Raw genomic sequence first — 22640 nt, forward strand, 5'->3', positions numbered from 1 at the left:
TTCTATATCTCTGTACATCATTTTATTTACATGATACAATTTTGCAGTAATGTTGTGTAACAAGATTAAATGCGCAGTACATAAATAATGGTTTGTACAAACTTGCATAACTAAAAAAGGGTTAAAAATATGAAAACAGATATTAAAGTGAAATCTCACAGCCCTACAGCGTGAACAGCAGGACCAAATAAAACAGAAAAACTAAAAGAATCTAAATCCAGAGTGAGTCCACTGGACCAGTTCTGACTACTGAGGAACACAAGCACTTACTTGCATACATACACAATACTCATCCACCATCCATCCAAGTCTACTACACTACACTTGTGTTTAATACATAGCATGTGACACGCACTCCACAATATATCAAACATATCAGCACACATACATTAAAAAGAATAATAAAACAGAAGTGAAACATTCATCAAAAGATTAGTGGACCTAACCCTTCCAACCTCAGCAATCTGGTTCATTTAGGCTTTTTGTCATTGATACAACAACCCATGCAAAACACTCCATATCCTCATAAAAACATGGACACGAGGAGGGAGAAAAAAAAGAACACAGAATGGGCATCAACACTGTCACATGACCCGAGTGGCTGGATGAGTGAGGTCAAATGACCTGACCTTGATCTCATTGCAGGAAGTCTTCCTCCAATTTCCCATCCACCCGGTCAGAGGCAGCGCCAAGTATCCCCTGCAAATGAGCATCACAGCATCGAACCTAAATACTTCTTTAGGAAATAATCTTTAACAGATACAAGTAAACCTAAGCAATGTTTTTTTTAGTGCAGCACACATTGCCAGAAGAATGAACCAGTGGAGCAGGCTTGTATGACAATGATATTCGGTTAGATTCAGATGCATCTCTGATGAGAGCCAATAAGGTTGGAATAGAACACATCCATCCAGCCATCGTCCAAGTGTCAGGGGTCTGGTTGCTTTCACCATGCCTACTGGATGATAACTTCATAAGCTCCTCCAACATGTTCTTTAGTTGACTAATAAATCAAGCTTTTTTTTATGTCACTACTTCACATCTTATCTCACAATAGGGAAATGTGCTTGAGGACCTCCCCTGAACTGAGGCCCCATGCAGCACAGAAACAAACATGTCTGGTAGTACATATAAAACAGACTCCATGGAGGACACCATGACACGTTATGAGAAGTTGAGCAAAAACAGCTATTCCCAACATAAGCCAGCTGTGACCTGCCACTGCGGGAGTGATCCGGTCGGGGCTGTAACAGTCTCATAGGCTAGTGTCCCCCACTATCCTCAGAAAAATCTAAACACACAGATAGCCAGTCACAAAAGTAGTTAACACATCAGCTCGCCTACTTCACAACAATCAGACTCCCCCATAAACAGTGAGAATTAAGCCAGGTCCAGGCATCACCGGAAAAGCAACATTTCTAGTCTGTAGTATTCTAAAAAAACATTTGATCTTTCTCATTTTTCTTTAAATCATAAGCACAGACACCAACAGAAAACAAAATAAAAAAATGTGATCGTTCATGCATTGCAGGAAACTGGACCCCCCAAACTGTAATTTAAAAAACTAGTCCTTTAGAACGCAGGTCAGCACGAGTCCTTTTTTTAACCCAATCACTCAGTGAGAAAAGGTCAAAGTGAGAAAAGGTCTTATATTCTCTGGATCTTATCGGCCACCACCACAGGGTTCTCCTTGCGGATCTTGGCGGCGGCCTCTGCTTTGTAGTCGTATGGGCAGTTGTGCTTGTCTGAGTAACGGTGGAGTCCACAGAACAGGTTCCCACAGCGGCAGTCAAAACCTGGCAGATTAAAAAGGGTACAGTGAGTCACACTAATAGACCTGGCTCATACCAACTTTGTACAGTGTATCACCCTCAAATCATAGAAGCACATATGCCACAGCCTTCTTGAGGTGTAACTAACTGAATAAGCAGTAATGGAATGTTTGTCCTCACCTGTAAGGCCAACCTTCTTGCGGCACATGAAGCACCTGTTCTTCTTCGGTTTGGCGGGTTCAGGTAATTTGGAGTCGTCACTCCCGGCAGCACTGGGAGGGGAAGCGGAGGCGATGGGCTGAGTGACCACTGGAAAAATAGGGGAACGCAAAATAAGACCTCAAAACAGCCCGAGAATATTCACAACCACCTCCCATCACAGGCGTGTAACCACTCACAAGTGTGCCCCCCCCCATGAGGCTCTGAACACCCATATGAGTCAGACACCCACCAGGTTCTGCAAGCTCTGCTTTAGGCGATGCTCCTTCCTCCTCACAGGAAATGCTCATCTCGGTCATCTGTTGGGTAACAGGAAGAGCAGCTGCTGCCCCACTACAGTGAGAGAAAGAGAAGCTACAAAGTTTTACTCCAAATCGTCCACTTCACACTAGCCATCTCATTCAGATGTAATGATAACAAATAAGCGACAGTCATTTGGTGTGGATTGGTCTTAAAGAATTGTTTCCATGGTAATTTCTAAGTAGCAACTGACACTCACCTGGCAGCTTCCGCATCAGCTTCAGCAGCAGCCGCCGCAGCATTATTCAATGTGGCCTCAATTCTCTGGATGGCAGAGGCCTCCATTGTGGGGCTACCGGAGACACTGCCACCTAAATGATACAAATTATTGGATTTACTAGGAGAAAAGGTCATGACCGCAAACCTGAGTCCTAAGGCATCTACTTCTCTGATAAAAATGAACAAAAACGATTAACAGCTTATGGAGGAATGGCAGATCTTACCCATTGCACTCAGGGGGCTCACTCCTCCATTGTTCTGTCTGGTCAGGTGGTCCTTATAGCAGACAGAGCACATGCCACTGGTCCTGGGGTTTCCAAAGAAACCACAGCCGGTAGCACAAAGCATGGGCGCTTGACTCTGATTGGTCTCCTGTGCCATCTCTGCTGGGTAAATTGCCCTGGACAGAATTAAACAGACATGCTCATTAGAGAGTGAGACGTGTGGGCTACAAACAATCAGGCAGAATTTCATGTGTCAAAAACAGGCAGACAATGGTTCTCTTATGGGGGGGGGGCTTATGACATATGGCGACATATGGCGAGCCCCTTCTAATATGATTCTAGTACAGTTATTAGCCTATCATTTGCCAAATGTCTAAACATAATCAATTGTTAGTGAGACAAAGCTGTTTACAGTATTGGTCCAGCAACGCATCAGACAACATTCAGTACCAATAGAAGAAAATGAACCCTTAACAAAGAAGCAATATTATATTCCAGCATTTTAATCTTGTTGGGCTGTCCTGGCATCTGTGGCCTTGAACTGCTTGCCACCATTCTAAAAGCACTGCCACTTCAACAGTTGAACCTGAATGATCTCACTCACCCTGTATATCAAGGTCAGAGTGGGTCATCAGGAGGAATCAGACAATTATACTTGTGCGCAAACATTCAATAAGTGTAGGAGGCAGTAAATCGGCATCATTGGCTTCATACCAGTTTAAACACACTATGATGACAGTATGCACCCTTTCAGTTTGTTTACTTCAAAATGGATATGTTTTCAACGGTGCTGCTGGTGTGTTCAGACGCAATAATGGGACACAATATCTATGTTTACCACATACGACTGGGAAAAATCTACTTGAACGGCCTCCCAACTGATAATTATTAGGGCTGTGAAGGAATTCTTTGACACGAAAAAATCAAAGGTTTGGTTTTCTGGTCCAATGCTCTAACCACTAGGCTACCTGGTGCGTAAAGCCACGGGTGTGTGTGTGTGTGTGTGGCCATGTTTGCGGTATTCCTGCCAAATCAGGCTCCTTTGAATAGGATGTTGTGGACAAAAATCTATTGGTCATGGGTTGTAGGTTTTTGGGCTATTTCTAAGTTGCACCGCAGCGACCGTGGCATTTCTCTTAAAATATATACATTTCACTGTGACCTGCTCCAGACTGTCAGGTAGTTCCTGAGTGAGTGGTGGGGAGGACCAGAGGGGTGCATGTGGGTTGAAAGACCACTACAGTTATTGGCCGAATCACGTGAGCGAGAGGAGGAGAGCAGCAGCACACACACACACTGACATCTTTTTACCAGTTGTGGGTAGGCTATTTAGATTGTCATTACGGAGACACCTATTTCCAACCCTTTTTACAGAAAACATAAAAACTCTAGAACTGATGCACATCAAGAAATAATGGAGACAAAGCACTGGAAAATGATTTTGGGCACATGACATAAATCCACTCAGAGGAGGTTTAAAATGCATTCTAATGTTGACTGCTGTCAAGCGCAGTGATTTATGCATGCTCAATTCTTGGAGGTTGCCGAGTGGAAATCTGAAATGGAAGTTGTGGAACTCCCTCGCGTGGTTCTTTCTTTTTATTTGGGGGGGGGGGTCCTAAATGTGGATAATTACATATTTGTCTCTGTTAGCCATCAGGTAGCCCATTAACGTATACGCTGTTGAAATTACAATACCACTGGAGTCAAATCAATTTCTGCCACCTGTATAGCCTACCTGGAGCTGGCAAAACAATTTAATAAATTGGTCTATAAATTCAGTTTATTGTCATTGTAGCCTGGTGATCTTATGAACGCATTAGGTTGATGGTAACAGTAGTCAGACTAGGCTACAGAACCTTGGCTGTTGACAAGCATATTGAGTTAGTCAGTTCATTTTAACTAAGTAAGCTGCTAAATCGTTCAGTTTTACATCTAGTCTAGGCTACTGTAGACTGAAATGAGATGTGGGCCTATAGGCTACCTGACTTTATCTAAGCAAACTATGGCATTTAATTAGAATCATAAACCCAGATTTTAGTCTGTGTCCTACACCTATTGAAATAACAAGTAAATCTCGCAAATGGAGCCATTTATAACAGTTTAGTCTTAACACCTAGCGCATAAGAGAACAATTGCCAGAAAATAGCCTAAAAGTTTGTTCATCCAAATGTTTCTTGCTCAGAGATTGAGATCCTCTGGCCAACTTTCATATCTCAAACTCCTGACAGATTTATCTATAGTTATGCACATGCTCAAAGGGGATTTATATACAAATATAAACCTGGTTTGAGCCCTGAATGCAGATTGGCTGAAAACAGTGGCATATCAGACCATATACCACAGGTATATCAAAACAGCACTTATTACTGTTGGTAACCAGTTCATAATAGCAATAAGGCACCCTGGGGGTTTGTGGTATATGGCCAGTATAACAAAGCTAAATGGCTGTATCCAGGCACTCAGCGTTGCGCTTAAGAACAGTCCTTAAAAACTTCTTGCGTTCCCGTTTTAAACAAGATATTTTGTCACAAAAAGATGCTTGACTATGCATATAATTGACAGCTTTGGATAGAAAACACTCCGACGTTTCCAAAACTGCAAAGATAGTCTGTGAGTGCAACAGAACTGATGTTACAGGCGAAACCAGAAAAATCCAACCAGGAAGTGACATTTTTAAAATCCACCTCATGCCAATGACTCCTTATATGGCTGTGAATGAGCTACGAATGAGCTTACGTTTTCTACGTATTCCCCAAGGTGTCTACAGCATTGTGACGTCTTTTTACGCATTTCCGTTGAAGAATAGCCGTAAGGGACCATATTTAGCAAGTGATCAGATCACATGGTGTCTCCGGCAGAAAAGGTAGCCATTTTTCCAATCGCTTCTTATGAGAAACCAATTGCCTCAATGGATATATATGTTAAAAACACCTTGAGGATTGATCCTAAACAATGTTTGCCGTGTTTCTGTCGATATGGAGCTAATTTGGGAAAAAAGTTTGGCGTTGTAGCGGTAGCATTTTCCGGTCGATTTCTCAGCCAAGCATGATGAACAAACGGGAGCTATTTCGCCTACAAAAACAATATTTTTTGAAAAAATGAACATTTGCTATCTAACTGGGAGTGTCCTGAGTGAAAACATCCGAAGTTCTTCAACGGTAAAATATTTAATTTGGTTGCTTGTCTTATTTGTGAAAATGTTGCCTGCTGCCAGCAGAGCCTAGCATAGCATTATGCCATGATAAACTTACACAAATGCTTGTCTAGCGTTGGCTGTAACACATATTTTGAAAATCTGAGATGACAGTGTGATTAACAAAAGGCTACGCTTGTGTTTGAATATATTTATTTAATTTCATCTGCGATTTTCATGAATAGAAAAAGTTTAGGGGGTATTTATGTCCGCTGCGTTATGCTAATTTGTTTGAGGCTTTGATTACGCTCCCGGATCCGGGATTGCTAGTCGCAAAAGGTTAACCGAGGTATATTGGCAATATACCATACCTCCTTGTGCCTTATTGATTAATCACAACAATCAAGAGAGTTAGTAAATCGACATCCATTAATGGAAAATGATCTGGCAAGTTTAATAAGGGCAAATTCTTTGCTTGTCACATTCAAATTCCTTTATTACGTCATGTCACAGCTTGCAATAACTATTTTGAGGAACCCTGAATTTTGCTTCTAATTTCTTTAAAAGTTAATATTCCTTATTAATTACCTTGATAACGGCATGAAAAAAATTGCTCATTGTATAGATATGGCAACTCCTCCCTTGCTGTAAAAATAAATAAAATAGGCTTAGTTCTCAGGTCATTTGGGCAGGTTTTGATTGGTCATTGGACAAAAACATTTGCTTGAACTGGCAACCCTGGATGTGACGAATGGCGTCTCTTCGCTATCAGTTGAAGCAGCAGACTCAAAAAAAAAAAAAAAACAGTTGTTACCTACTGGAAACAGATGTCAGTTCTACGTTTAGTTTTGATTGAAGTGAAATTACGATAAAATTCCTTTCCAAAATTTTTCCCATCATAGATTTTTGTTGTGGTAGAATGACGTAGAAACGAAGTTGATTCAAACAGTTGGTGTAATAGTGGTGTTACTCGTCTACACGTTCAACGAAAATATAGTACAAAAATAAAGTATTACCTACACCAATTAAAAGTGTTGCAGGGTGGGCCCCATTGAAACTATGCATCAACAAATTCCATGACAGGTTTTTAAATATCTTAATTGGTATCGGTAATGGGCACAATCTGTCATTGGCATCAAACCAACACTAAGATGATGGGTGTCTGTTAACGTTACACATGGTAGCTCTTTAGAATACTTTGGTTTAAGCAATTATTTGCGCTCGCCCTCTTACAATAATGCTGTTACACAAGTTCTCTGAACATTTAAATGAGGCATATCACCTTTTCTGTGACAGATCTTTCAACAGCTCATAAATGTCTGTCTTTTCAGTCCAGCGCTCACAAACACAGCCTGATTAAACACATACGTTCCTCAATGAATTAGTCATTGTGATTACTAAGCTGTAGTTTGTGTTGTACCTCACCAGACTGATCAAACAACTCTAAAGCGCCCGCTTGTCATCTCTGTAACCCCATCAAAATACAGTACCAGTCAAAGGGTGACTCCTACTTCTTCAACGTGTTCTAAAACACGCTGACGAACTGTACTTTGAAAACAGCCACTGCAGCATTTTTCTAATAGAAATCGCAACTCCCACTTACTCATACTCAACTCTCTATTCGCACATGTAATGCTCGCATTAGAGCTCTGCAAATTGACCACCCGCCAATGTGGCTGGTAAAATAAGCATCCGTAGTTTCCAATACCTAAATCTACTCTCATTTGGCAGGTGTTCATTTTATGCCCTGCCAGACTACCATTTTTAAGTGTTCGCATATATTTTCAAGCAGATTTAAGTTAACACTAACTAGGCCATTCAGGAACGTTCAATATCATCTTGGTAAGCAACTCCTGTGTATATTTGCCTTGTGTTTTAGGTTATTGTCCTGCTGTTGTCCATGCTGATGACAAGCATAGCCATAACATGATGCAGCCTCCACCATGCTTGAAAATACTATGAATGGTACTCGCTTCATATTCAAGACAAAAAAAAAAACTTCACGTTTTGCAAGCCATTGGAAAACCTCCCTTGGTCATTGTGGTTGAATCTGAAATTCACTGGTCAACTGAGGTACCTTACAGATAATTGTATGTGTGGGGTACAGATGTGGTAGTCATTTATAAATCATATTAAACAGTTATTGCACAGAGTCAGTACATGCAACTTGTGACTTAAGCAAACAACTTATTTAGGCTGGCAATACAAGAGGTTGAATGCTTACTCAAAGTGTCAGCTTTTCATTCAAGCATCTATAAAAAATAAATCCACTTTTATATTATGGGGTAGTGTGTGACATTTTAAATTCAGGCTGTAACCACAAAATGTGGAAAAAGTCAAGGGGTGTGAGTACATGTCCCATTGTGGCATCTGAGCACACAGGCAGTGACATTGAGGCCATCTCCAGATTGAAGAAGTCAATTTTCTTTCTACTACTTCTTAGTTGGCAAACAAACTGAAAGGATGCACACTGCCAGCAAAGGTTGGCAATTGACTGCCACCTATAGTAATGGAATGTTTGCTCACAAGTATAATTCCTTGACTGCACTCCTGTAATCCCTCCTCACCCATAGGAAGGCCCACCCAGTTGGCTACTTTAAAATTGTGTGGAAGCCCTCAATGGCAATGCCAAAACAGGTTTTATCCATCTAGAGTCCTCTAACTCCCACCACACTGACTCAAATGGACAGGGGTATTCACTTTCGCCTGTTACAAGCAAGGTTGACACACTGATCTCAAACAACCTCGCTAGCTAACAGCTCGGCTGACTATTTTTAGGCAACCCTGGAAGCCCCACTAAGGTTTGGTTACATCACAAAAAGCCGGCTGGCACAGCAAGATTGGTTGTTTATTTATACAGGAACGAATGTAGGGCGCTTAAAGTTTGACTGAGCAATAGATTACAATCTTTAGCTACATTACCAGCCGATTAAACTCAACTATACAATAGTGTGGGCGGACTGGAGATCCGACGTAACAAAAATAACACACATACTGTATAATGCCGCGTTCAAAACAACTGGGGAAAAACTTTTGAACGGTCATCCAACTCCAGACCTGAAGCTCATCGGCGTCATGAACACGGAATAATTGGGTGTTATTCTGTGCGCTGAAAATCAGTCGTTTGATAGAATGTCGCTCAACTCCATTGTAAATCGCGGAGTTGGTTAGCTACATACCTACAAGTTGCAAAGCCACATGCATATGTCTTGCATTGATAGGAAATGTGTGTTGCTAGCTAACTGTTAAACCAACAGTCATGATGTTTAGCTATAAATAATATATTACATGAAAATCAACATGAAGGAATATGTGCTGCCTGCCTACTGCCACGACCACCATCCCCCCACGTTAGGGTCCAAGGACAAGTTTACTTTATATCGAAATAACGTTATCCAACTGACAACGTTATATAGACAATAAAACTATAATACATAATAAATCCACCCAAGCAGACTGGCGAACAAGCTGGAACGAAAGGTTCTTCGCAAATCACCACTATATCTTACTAGCTAGCTAACGTTAGCACTTTGTCATGTCTTTGTTCCTGCCACTCTTCCTGTTTTGGCAGTTCAAGATGAACAAATACTTTCGGTACACCAATAACTAGTTACCTACATCTAACGTAGGTTAAATAAAAATGGATGCCCATTTCGACAGACCTTGTTTGCAAGCTACGTTAACCATGTAAGATATTCGAGGTTGCCTCGAGATGATCCGCACATCCCTCTCGTCAATCATCATCGACCACGCTGATCGAACTCCGATGGTTGCCGGTTCAGGTAGTAATGTTAGTTAGCCGGTTCTGTCGTGGTTACAGTAACTCCAATGTTCCCTAACGGTTGTTTTCCGCGGTGAAACTGTTCTGACCCCCCCGTGGAAAAAAACTAGATATACGGGACGCTAACTAGCCATTTTCACTTCGTGAACAAAAATAGTAAGTTATCTAGCTAACGACGTTAGGTAGCCAGCAGTTTGCCCTTAATAATTCACCATACATTAAACTGGATAACAATTGCTTAGACCTGTATAGTTAAGACATTTTACATTAACTAGTAAAAGTAAAAACTAGCTGGTTGTAACGTTAGCTAGCTAATACATTTTCGATATCCTTTCACACTCACAGTAAACAACTGTTAGTCAGTTAAATGACAGTAACTAACATAGGCTGGCAAATATTTTTTAAAGTAATTTCACTTACCTTATTATCGGTGTAGTTTTATAGTAGCTTAATTGAATAAGCGGGTTCTTGCTCCGTGGGTCGTTCGGTGTTAGAAAAGCCCTGGCAGACTCTCCGTTCCCCCTTTCTGCAATACTAAGGACTCCGTCGGAGTTGAATCCCTCCAGCTGGTTAGCCTCGCTACTGTTGTCCACCGGTTTTGCGTTTGTTGCCTAGGAGGAGTGGCAATACACGTCATGGAAGATAGCGACCCGATGGTTGGAGGAGAGGAAAGTAGGGGCATGCACCCCTTTTGGTGGTCGCTAATAGTTTAACACATACAGAACAAGTGTTAGCTACAATGTAACCATTGTGAAGACAGTCAGTGGATGTTTTGGAAATCAGTGAATTTGAGCAGTCAACGCCCCCAAAAAGCATCTGTAATCATTCGTCATCGTTTTTACATCAATCGTGGCTTGGACACGGTGTAACAACAAAACAACGGAGTAAACAATGACTGTATATTAGGTAAGTAAATAATGTCGAACTTGAGTAATACCTTGTTTGCGTTACACAATATCATACTAATGTTAGCACTGATTCTAATAAAGAAAATAATATTGGGTAGAGTTTAATTTCGGTAATGGCATTGAAACAATCTTTTGAAACTACACGTGGAACAATATGAGAACACAAAAGAATGCACAGAACAAGACAATATAAAATATGAGGGTTATCAGGGCCCTAGCCTTTGAGGACCTAAGCGAGATAATTTTTGCAGTATTACAGCTCATTTCCTGTAATTCTACCCATTCTGCCACAGGTGGAGGTAAGTTAAGCAAATTTCCTGCAAATCTACACATTTTGACTGGTAAATTAGTGTGTCACAGAGGCTCTCCACACTGCCAAAACGGACACTCTCCTCTGTTCTCATCCTGCTAGATCTATCCTCTACTGTGAACCATCAGATTCTCCACCCTTTTAGGACTGGGTGTCTCAGGTTCTGCTAACTCTTGGACTGCATCCTACCTGGTGATGTGGAGAGGATCTGTGTCTCCATCAAGTACTCGCACTACTGGTGTCCCCGAGGGCTCGGTTCTAGGCCCCCTCCCTCTGTCAATACACCAAGTCACTCAGGCTCTGTCATATCCTCACATCAGGGATGGCAACTTTGATGGGGGTGGGGGCCACAAACAAATCTGAACTCGTCACGAGGGGCTGCAATTGCGCACGGGTGTCTGCGTACCCAGAGCCATACTCCCAACATTGCAAGCAAAACATGTGGCCCCACTCTTGACAGCAAATAAATAAATAAATGTTTTGCAATCTACACATTTTGCCATGGGGTGGAGACAATGTTACAGTTTTAAAGCAAGTTTGCTGCCATTCTACATAGTTTGCCATAGGGTGGAGATAAATGTTTTTAATATATATGAGTGAGACAGACTAACAGAATCAATGGGGGCCCCCCGGCAGGCAATTTGACCATAAGTTCAGATAGTTGAGCGGCCAGCTAATTGAACAATAAAAAAAAATGCAAAGAACCTTGACGTGACCTTGGACAACACCTTGTCATTCTCTGCAAAGATCAAAGCAGTGGCTCCTGCAGGGTCATGCTCTACAACATCCATAGAGTATGACCCTAACTCGCACAGGTCCTAATCCAGGCACTTGTCATCTCCCGTCTGGACTACTGCAACTCGCTGCTGGCTGGGCTCCCTGCTTGTGCCATCAAAGCCCTGCAACTTATCCAGAATGCTGCAGCACGCCTGGTGTTCAACCTTAAGTTCTCCCATGTCACCCCGCTCTTCCGTCCATTCTACTGGCTTCCAGTCAACGTTCACATCCACTACAAGACCATGGTACTTGCCTACGGAGAAGCAAGAGGAACTGCCCCTCCCTACCTTCAGGCTATGCTCAAGCCCTTACACCCCAACCCGAGCACGCCGTTCTCCCACCTCTGATCTCTTGGCCCTCCCACACCTGGCTCCCGCTCAGCTCTATCACTTCTTATCCTGGCACCCCAATGATGGAACTAGCTTGCCCCTGAAGCTAGGACAGCAGTCCCTGCCCACCTCCGGGAAAACATCTGAAACCCTACCTCTTCAAAGAGCATCTTAAAATAATCCCACAGGCCCCCCCCCAAAAATAAAACTTTTGTGAACAAACACTCACATGACCCCCCCCCCCCCCATAAAAGGCTTTTTCCAGCTCTTTTGCACTATAATGTGATCAGAGGTGATGAGCGCAACAAAATGATGACATTTTCACTCTGGTTTATAGACAAAAGGTATCCAAGTTGATCAAGAGACCATTGATACAAATGGGAGGGGGTGAGGGAAAAGCTTGGTGATTTCAGTGTCTGATGTCCTAAGCACTCAGCAAAAACCATTAGCTAACATGTATTAAAAATAATTCATAAAATGTGTCTTTTGCCACGCTGAATTGCTAGATGTCACTGAAATATAAAAATATTCCATTATTAATTTGTTTGACCCAAAATTGAACAGCGCTTGTGCAGCAGATAGTTTAGCAGTTACAGCTTTGGGACAATAACCGAAAGATTGCTTGTTCAAATCCCCAAGCCAGCAAGGTGGAAAAATACGCTGTTCTGTCCTTGAGCGAGGCAACAGCTGCTCCCCGAGCGCCGATGACGTCAATTAAGGCAGCCCTCCGCACCACTCTGATTTAGGGGGGGGGGGGGGGGGGGGGGGGGGGTTGTGTTAAGTGTGTTATACACTTTTCGGTTTAATGCATAGTTGTGCAACTGACTAGGTATCCCCTTCCCCACTTGCATCTAAACAATTGACAATTAACTTTTCTTAGTCCTACAAATCTGAAAGAAAACATTTATTTGAACAGTGTTTCGAACAGTATATACAAAATATTTATTAATTTGACGAGACTATATAAAACAAACAAATAAGTTGAGCAAATGTGTAAGGGGAGCAATGCCAAAATAAACTGTGCATACTTTTTTTCTGTCAAACCCCAAATTAGGGCACGAGATGGCAGAGAGCGTTAACTGGTAATCTGCTCTACCAGTTGCTTAAGAGGGTTCAGCCAGCACTCCTTAGCATGTCAACAGAGAGGGCGAAGGCCTCAGGAAAGAAACATTACTCTCTGTAAGACAACACACTTGAACATGCACTTTGAGGCAAGTACACTAGCACACACAGATTTTCTAGATTGTGTATTTTCAGAGACCAATTTTGCACCTGCTTTATGACGCATTGAAATAACAAAACATATGAAGGAAAAAGATACGCAGGTTCAAATCAGGTATGGAACTATTTAAAGGCAATTTCACATTTAAGATTTGTTTTTGTAATCCTCACAACAACAAAAAAAACAGGTCAATCTTGCACAGTTGCAAAAGCCTAGTAAATCTGACCAATCCAAACACTGAAGTACCTCTGATATGGTCTGTCTGTAGGTGTCAAGGGCATTGCTCGTCATCCAGCTCTTTCTCCAGGTTCTTGATCTCCTGCTCTCTTCTGTTGTACTCATCCACCATCGAGGGGGGTGGGGGTTAAATAGTGAGGTAGAATCTATGATCTCAGACACCAGTGGGGCATACTGCAAAAAAATAATACTTCCTACAATTCCACACATTGCCATGGGGCAAAGAGGAAAAAGTGCAGTTTTATAGCTAATCTCATGATATTTTACACATTTTCCATGAGGCTGAGAACATTTTTGCGGTTTTACCCCCCTGCGGGGGTGTGTGGTATGCCTGACGCACGAGCACACTGCATGCTTTGAGGAGCCTTCCAACTTACATTTTCACGGAGGCCAGTGAAGCACTCTGCCCTGGACCTCTCCTCATTCAACATGGCATCAATCTCATCCAGTGTTGGGCAGCTGACTGAAGGCCTACACAACACACATGAAGAAATACACAAATTAATGAATAGAGGAATTAATTTAACCTGGTAGAATGAATGGAATGTGCCAATGTTACTGTACTGACCGTGTGTAGGTCTGGGGGTACAACACTCTTCCCAGGATCCATGTTAAAGATCACCCTGGCCCTCCTCAGCATGCCCTTACATTTCTCCAATAGACAGGCCTTACGCTGCTCCAGCATGGCACACGCTTGCTGCGAGGGGGAGAAGAGGAAACACACACAGTTAGCACTCAGCAAATCATACATTAAATATTGTGTTGTGTAATAGTTTAGTGTGTGTGCGCGCGTGTGACCTCTAGGACCCTGAGCTCAGCCGAGCCCTCCTTGCAGTCAGTCTCCAGCTTGGTCTTCTCTGCTGTCATGCCCACGGTCTCTAGAGCCATGTACACCTTCTCCATACTCAACCTAGCCCTCAGCTGGAGAAGGGAAAAGAGAAGGAGAGAGTTGAATAAAAATAAAGGGTTTTAGTATACAAATCTCATGTAACATAGAATCTGTGTATATAGAGCCTTCAGTATTAACCAGTGACAGTACCTTCATGTGGGCCATGAACTCAGCCACAATGGACACCTTCTGGGAGTTGACTGGAGAGATCTGGGCCTTAGTCTCTTCCTCAGCCCCCTGCGCCATCTGCCAAAGACTACACACAGAAGAGTAAATGGTATGTGAGAACAAATACGAAGCTGATTGTCTAAACGTTTACACTGTGTGTGTCTGCCACCCACCTGTCCTGCTTGGTGCTGATATTCTGTTCCAGCTGTCTCTTTTTGCCCTTCAGCTCAGAGAGCGCCTTCTTCTGGGCCCGCAGCTCATTGTCACGGCGATCCTGTTTGGCAGCACGTTCCTGCATGGCTATCATCTGTGCATCGATGGCCTGCATGCTCTTCTCAGCTGCCTGGGCATGGCCAAAGGTTACACTTCACTTTCAAGGTGTAATGCTATGCTAAGCATCTGGTTATTACTACATTACTGCAAGTTATCTATGCCAACTAGCATCAGTGTGTCTATGATATAAATGTATTACTATGGCAGGTGTCAAGTCAATCTTAAGAAAGTTCCTTTCCTATGAGAAATGACAAAAGTATACGGACTGCTAATGGACAGTTTACAGCATGTGTTATTTCAAATTCATATTTTTCCTGGCCTCACACTGATCTGCTCCTCCAGATGGCGTTTGTCCTCGGCGTCCACGGCCATGGTGAGGTACTGGGAGGGCCGCACAGCAGAGTTACTGGTGCTGGTCTTGCATGAGTAGAAGGACTTCTTCAGGGAGTACTTCTCCTCAGCCGTGTAGAGCACCTTCAGATAAGGCTCCTCAATCACCTGACAAACATATATGGTCGAATGATTGAGGTGAAAGTAGGGATGTGACAAACTGACCAACATTTTTTTATTTTATTAAAATCGGTTTTCCGTTAAAACGATAACCCCCCCCAAAAATGTTTAAAAAATCATACAATTCCACGTCAATTAACAATGCAGAATAATTTCCCTATGATGCATGCATGACTGCTAGGGCTATATTATATCTACCAGACATAGGACGCAGCTACAGTAACTTGTCAATAGCAACAATTGATAACTTTTCAGACAAAAATACATTAAAAAAGCTGCATTCAAAAATCAGAAGCGTCTAACTTCTCAGAATTCTGCTCGGGCATAGAATGTTCTGTATTGTTTCCCTGACAACAAACATTGGGGATTGATGTGCTGCTGTGTTTTTTAATGGTAGGGGAGCTAGATGTGTTTTTTTCTACTAAATGTCTTTGTATGTCACAGTTTTTAAATGTCTGCGCGCAGGCAGTTTGAGATTATTTGATGGACAGTTCTGGTTGCCTAGTGATGAATGTTAGTCCCGCTTCGTGGCATTCATTTACAGACAAGTAAAATGCCGGTTCATATGTCTAGAGGTTATGTGCCGATATTTAAAAAGCCTACCCTAACAGACAAACATGCCAATAGCCTAATGTAATTTCATATGAGACAAAAGCACCCCACCCACTCAGTAACGAAGAGTAGGCTACCCCATGCTCGTTAGACTGGCCTGAAGATACCTCTGTATCCCGGCAACATCGGTGTCATGAAAAGGCTAGGATATTCTACACGCAACAGACCAAAGAATGAACACACACACTTGCATCATTAGTGAAGAGAAAAAGCAGGCAGGCCAACACGAGGGAGAAAGAATGGAGCAGGGAGAACCATGAGCATACAGTGGGGCAAAGAAGTATTTAGTCAGTCAGCAATTGTGCAAGTTCTCCCACTTAAAAATATGAGACGCCTGTAATTTTCATCATAGGTACACTTCAACTATGACAGACAAAATTAGAAGAAAAAAATCCTGAAAATCACATTGTAGGATTTTTAATTTATTTATTTGCAAATTATGGTGGAAAATAAGTATTTGGTCACCTACAAACAAGCAAGATTTCTGGCTCTCACAGACCTGTAACTTCTTCTTTAAGAGGCTCCTCTGTCCTCCACTCGTTACCTGTATTAATGGCACCTGTTTGAACTTGTTATCAGTATAAAAGACACCTGTCCACAACCTCAAACAGTCACACTCCAAACTCCACAATGGCCAAGACCAAAGAGCTGTCAAAGGACACCAGAAACAAAATTGTAGACCTGCACCAGGCTGGGAAGACTGAATCTGCAATAGGTAAGCAGCTTGGTTTGAAGAAATCAACTGTGGGAGCAATTATTAGGAAATGGAAGACATACAAGACCACTGATAATCTCCCTCGATCTGGGGCTCCACGCAAGATCTCACCCCATGGTCAAAATGATCACAAGAACGGTGAGCAAAAATCCCAGAACCACACGGGGGGACCTAGTGAATGACCTGCAGAGAGCTGGGACCAAAGTAACAAAGCTTACCATCAGTAACACACTACGCCGCCAGGGACTCAAATCCTGCAGTGCCAGACGTGTCCCCCTGCTTAAACCAGTACATGTCCAGGCCCGTCTGAAGTTTGCTAGAGAGCATTTGGATGATCCAGAAGAAGATTGGGAGAATGTCATATGGTCAGATGAAACCAAAATAGAACTTTTTGGTAAAAACTCAACTCGTCGTGTTTGGAGGACAAAGAATGCTGAGTTGCATCCAAAGAACACCATACCTACTGTGAAGCATGGGGGTGGAAACATCATGCTTTGGGGCTGTTGTTCTGCAAAGGGACCAGGACGACTGATCCGTATAAAGGAAAGAATGAATGGGGCCATGTATCGTGAGATTTTGAGTGGAAAAACCTATCAGCAAGGGCATTGAAGATAAAACGTGGCTGGGTCTTTCAGCATGACAATGATCCCAAACACACCGCCCGGGAAACGAAGAAGTGGCTTCGTAAGAAGCATTTCAAGGTCCCGGAGTGGCCTAGCCAGTCTCCAGATCTCAACCCCATAGAAAATCTTTGGAGGGAGTTGAAAGTCCATGTTTCCCAGCAACAGCCCCAAAACATCACTGCTCTAGAGGAGATCTGCATGGAGGAATGGGCCAAAATACCAGCAACAGTGTGTGAAAACCTTGTGAAGACTTACAGAAAACGTTTGACCTCTGTCATTGCCAACAAAGGGTATATAACAAAGTATTGAGATAGTATTTTGTCAATAACAAAAGTTTTATTTTCCACCATAATTTGCAAATAAATTCATAAAAAAATCCTACAATGTGATTTTCTGGATTTATTTTTCTCATTTTGTCTGTCATAGTTGAAGTGTACCTATGATGAAAATTACAGGCCTCATCTTTTTAAGTGGGAGAACTTTCACAATTGGTGGCTGACTAAATACTTTTTTGCCCCACTGTACATCTTGGTAATCTGCGTCTCACAATGTCTTAGCTCGCATGCTTTGCAGTAGCCTAAAGTTCACCTCTTCCTCTCTGGTTTTACTTACATTACACAACTTTCCCCAGGCCTTTATAGCCTAAAAAATATATTTTGTTAGGGATTTTCTTAACATTGAGGATCCCAATTTAACAGTCACACCCCTAGTTTGGAGCATCTTATATTCCAGTCTGTTCAGAAATCAAATAAAATATGAAAGTGACATTTGTTGAAATTCAAAATAACTCTCCATCCTCCCAGCCACTCTGGGGTATGGAACGGGAACATTGTGCACTTTGTACTGGTTGCAGAGGTAGCTCATAACCTCTTCTGGAGCATCGAAGAGGTACGCAAAGAACGCGAAACGCCTACAGACAGAAAAAAAAAATGCATCTATTATTATTAATTTTTTTTTTTAATTCACCTTTATTTAACCTGGTAGACTAGTTGAGAACACCTTTATTTAACCTGGTAGACTAGTTGAGAACACCTTTATTTAACCAGGTAGGCTAGTTGAGAACACCTTTATTTAACCAGGTAGACTAGTTGAGAACACCTTTATTTAACCAGGTAGGCTAGTTGAGAACAAGTTCTCATTTGCAACTGCGACCTGGTCAAGATAAAGCGTAGCAATTCGACACATACAACAACACAGAGTTACACATGGAATAAACAAAACATACAGTCAATTATACAGTAGAACAAAATAAAACAAAAAGTCTATATACAGTGAGTGCAAATGAGGTAAGTTAAGGAAATAAATAGGCCATGGTGGCGAAGTAATTACAATATAGCAATTAAATTATATTATTATTAAATTATCTTACACATACAAATGGAAGGGTTGGCATTACAGTTGAGGTTAGGTATAGGCTTGATACATTTACAATCCATATTGGGACAGTATGAGAGGACCACTCACTTCAGGGACTCAATGGGTCGGGAAGGGGGGTGTGTGGCACAGGACTCCTCAGGAGCAAAGACTGAATTCACCCTCAGGTTCTGGCTGTCACATACCTGAGGCCAAGGACAAATCCATTATAACTTTTCCCACTGTATATACAGTGCCTTGCGAAAGTATTCGGCCCCCTTGAACTTTGCGACCTTTTGCCACATTTCAGGCTTCAAACATAAAGATATAAAACTGTATTTTTTTGTGAAGAATCAACAACAAGTGGGACACAATCATGAAGTGGAACGACATTTATTGGATATTTCAAACTTTTTTAACAAATCGAAAACTGAAAAATTGGGCGTGCAAAATTATTCAGCCCCTTTACTTTCAGTGCAGCAAACTCTCTCCAGAAGTTCAGTGAGGATCTCTGAATGATCCAATGTTGACCTAAATGACTAATGATGATAAATACAACCCACCTGTGTGTAATCAAGTCTCCGTATAAATGCACCTGCACTGTGATAGTCTCAGAGGTCCGTTAAAAGCGCAGAGAGCATCATGAAGAACAAGGAACACACCAGGCAGGTCCGAGATACTGTTGTGAAGAAGTTTAAAGCCGGATTTGGATACAAAATGATTTCCCAAGCTTTAAACATCCCAAGTAGCACTGTGCAAGTGATAATATTGAAATGGAAGGAGTATCAGACCACTGCAAATCTACCAAGACCTGGCCGTCCCTCTAAATTTTCAGCTCATACAAGGAGAAGACTGATCAGAGATGCAGCCAAGAGGCCCATGATCACTCTGGATGAACTGCAGAGATCTACAGCTGAGGTGGGAGACTCTGTCCATAGGACAACAATCAGTCGTATATTGCACAAATCTGGCCTTTATGGAAGTGAGTGGCAAGAAGAAAGCCATTTCTTAAAGATATCCATAAAAAGTGTCGTTTAAAGTTTGCCACAAGCCACCTGGGAGACACACCAAACATGTGGAAGAAGGTGCTCTGGTCAGATGAAACCAAAATTGAACTTTTTGGCAACAATGCAAAACGTTATGTTTGGCGTAAAAGCAACACAGCTTATCACACTGAACACACCATGCCCACTGTCAAACTTGGTGGTGGCAGCATCATGGTTTGGTCCTGCTTTTCTTCAGCAGGGACAGGGAAGATGGTTAAAATTGATGGGAAGATGGATGGAGCCAAATACAGGACCATTCTGGAAGAAAACCTGATGGAGTCTGCAAAAGACCTGAGACTGGGACGGAGATTTGTCTTCCAACAAGACAATGATCCAAAACATAAAGCAAAATCTACAATGGAATGGTTCAAAAATAAACATATCCAGGTGTTAGAATGGCCAAGTCAAAGTCCAGACCTGAATCCAATCGAGAATCTGTGGAAAGAACTGAAAACTGCTGTTCACAAATGCTCTCCATCCAACCTCACTGAGCTCGAGCTGTTTTGCAAGGAGGAATGGGAAAAAAATGTCAGTCTCTCGATGTGCAAAACTGATAGAGACATACCAAGCGACTTACAGCTGTAATCGCAGCAAAAGGTGGCGCTACAAAGTATTAACTTAAGGGGGCTGAATAATTTTGCACACCCAATTTTTCAGTTTTTGATTTGTTAAAAAAGTTTGAAATATCCAATAAATGTCGTTCCACTTCATGATTGTGTCCCACTTGTTGTTGATTCTTCACAAAAAAATACAGTTTTATATCTTTATGTTTGAAGCCTGAAATGTGGCAAACGGTAGCAAAGTTCAAGGGGGCCGAATACTTTCGCAAGGCACTGTAGTTCCTTTAACTAGAGCCTATAACTAGGGCCTGGGCAGGTGGGTCACATGGTCAGTAAACTTTTGACTTAACCAAATTTCCATGACCAACAATTGTATATGTATAAACATATGTATGTATAAAAAAGTAAGCGTAATGTGGTATCGACTCTGGGAGGACGCTCTCTGATCCCATGTACGTTGTGCAAGGCACTTAAGCCCCCACAATGCAGAACACCTGTTAGGTAACTACATAAAACACGTGGTCAACCCTCAGTGAGCTACTGGGTGTCAAGGCTTTTGATCAAGCTCTGCTCAAACACAGAGCCAGTCTATCAAGGTCCGGTTGAGCAGCAAATTTCTAAAAATGTTGTTCGTTAGAGGGGGACTAGAATAAAAGCCAGTAGCTCTCCTGGAGGATGGTTGACCACCCTTGATGTAGAACATTGCAACATTATAACCAAATACTTTATGCCTTTTGAAATAATTAGCTCACTCAACATATCAAAGATCAAATGGCTATTGTAGGTTACAAATATTTTTATTCAGCTGAAGCAAACCCACAAATTTTCTCCAGAAAATATACCTTTTCGATTTTAGTCATATTTATATATCTTAGCTACCTTAGTTGTGTTTACTTTGCAGGCTAACTAGCATCTATTGAGTTGCAATGTCCCATGCATTGGATGCCCAAACGAACTGGAAGTATCCACATAATTCAAAAAGCTACATCAAATATTTTTTCCTAATATTACTATTCGCAAATTATAATTTTTATTCACATGATTAGATTCACCACAATTGAACCGAATCCCAACTAATGGCAAAGTGAATTGTTCGTTTTGTCAAAAAGAATCGTTTCAATTAATCATACGAATTGTTCAAAAAAGTTAATCAACTTCATATGGCCTTTTTTGTGATTGTCAGTGAAAAGTTCTCGGATATAACGAAAACCTTAATACACGCTAATAACAGCTAAACAGTTAACAGTTTTGAATTGGCTACCTAGTTATTAGTCTGTTCTCTATAATATTTTACAGGCTAGGCCTATCTGCTGCTACAATGTCTGACTGTCCCGCTTCTCCTTGAGCAACAGCCCACTTGTCTCGAACCCTTACGAGTGACGCGCGCAACCACAGACATGTCAGCCAGGACACTGACGTGTTATCAATTAAATAAAAATACATATTTAAAAACTGTGCCTAAATAAATTACATTCATAGAAATGTATTTAATAGTTTGTTACTTTTCCAAACCTTTTAGAATTGTATCGTTTTCCAAAACTTTTCCAGGCCTGGAAAACACCACTTAAAAATGTTCATGAACGTACAGGATTTTCATAAACGTACAAACCTTGCCTTATATCATTGTAGACAGAGCATTTGGATTTTCTTGTATTGGCAGTTGAATTTCTTTCTGAATCTATTGCTGACCCTTCTCACCTCTGTCATGAACTTCTCCATGTCCTCTCTCTTCTGGAAGGTGAAGGCCCGCAGGTCATTGAAAGGAATGTGGTTCTCTACGTACTTGGCATTTTTCGGGCTGCGGACACTGATCTGATAGAACAGAATGTTTAATTCAACAAAATGCTACTACGGGCTTTCAAATTCTTTTTACATAGTCATACATACTGTTCTTTGAACCAAGTAGTCTTAATTGAAAAAAGACCTCCGTGCTACAGCAAACAAACAAAAGTATGAGGGGTGCTCAACAACAATGATGCTTCAAAGTATTAGGACATGGCCAGGACAAATAGTATGCTCTCACCACTAGCATCATTGGTTCATAGACATTGCCACTGAAGAGTTGTTTGTTCTGCCTCAGCCACTTGAGAGCAGCGTAGGTGTCCTTGGAGCACCCTCTCAGCTTCTCCTCCTTGATCTTCATCATGTCATCCAGACTTCTCAGCCTGTTCTTCAACACTACAGGATGTTTAGCACCAAGTCAAATGGTGTGTGTAACACTTCACCATGGTTAAAATGGTGCAGTAAGGCACTGTGCCAAAACTCCTTAGAGCCTGTGCCTCTCCTACGTCTACACTCTCCGTTCAGGTTGTCCTTCTCCCTGCGTAGGTCGGCCTTCTCCTCATGGATGTGCTTCAACTCGGCGTTCACCACGCAATCACGTCCGATCGGTCGCCCAGGTTAGCCACCTCTGCCCGCAGCATCGGATGTTGCTGATTTGCTTCTGCCGGTCCGCCT

The 22640-nt window shown here is 41.9% G+C and overlaps 2 protein-coding genes across 7 annotated transcripts; both read right to left on the reverse strand.

The window, feature by feature from the left end:
• LOC110509767 (AN1-type zinc finger protein 5) lies at positions 1-15325 on the reverse strand. 6 transcript variants are annotated; one of them, XM_090226952.1, is made up of 12 exons: positions 14665-14834; positions 14474-14579; positions 14233-14355; positions 14003-14131; positions 13812-13905; positions 13444-13608; positions 10072-10262; positions 2735-2910; positions 2491-2602; positions 2224-2324; positions 1953-2081; positions 1-1796 (listed from the first exon to the last, which is right to left on the reverse strand). In XM_090226952.1, exons 5-12 carry the CDS (start codon positions 13863-13865, stop codon positions 1648-1650), a joined length of 1077 nt encoding a protein of 358 aa, XP_090083078.1. In that variant the 5' UTR covers positions 13866-13905; positions 14003-14131; positions 14233-14355; positions 14474-14579; positions 14665-14834; the 3' UTR covers positions 1-1647. The 6 variants fall into 6 exon arrangements, 4 of the variants coding, with proteins under 4 accessions (XP_090083078.1, XP_090083080.1, XP_090083079.1 ...); XM_090226954.1 differs by having other exon boundaries at positions 13444-13526; positions 14665-14830; XM_090226953.1 differs by lacking the exon at positions 13444-13608 and having other exon boundaries at positions 14665-14830.
• LOC149970408 (structural maintenance of chromosomes protein 5-like) lies at positions 15210-22462 on the reverse strand. The gene is made up of 4 exons (XM_090226957.1): positions 22207-22462; positions 21882-21995; positions 18689-18783; positions 15210-18134 (listed from the first exon to the last, which is right to left on the reverse strand). The coding sequence occupies exons 1-4, from the start codon at positions 22327-22329 to the stop codon at positions 17969-17971; spliced, it is 498 nt and encodes a 165-aa protein (XP_090083083.1). The 5' UTR covers positions 22330-22462; the 3' UTR covers positions 15210-17968.
• Between the last annotated feature and the right edge of the window lie 178 nt (positions 22463-22640).

The sequence above is a fragment of the Oncorhynchus mykiss genome, chromosome 29, assembly GCF_057628025.1.
Source record: "Oncorhynchus mykiss isolate SJ-2025 chromosome 29, ASM5762802v1, whole genome shotgun sequence".
In the NCBI taxonomy this organism is placed as follows: Eukaryota; Metazoa; Chordata; class Actinopteri; order Salmoniformes; family Salmonidae; genus Oncorhynchus; species Oncorhynchus mykiss.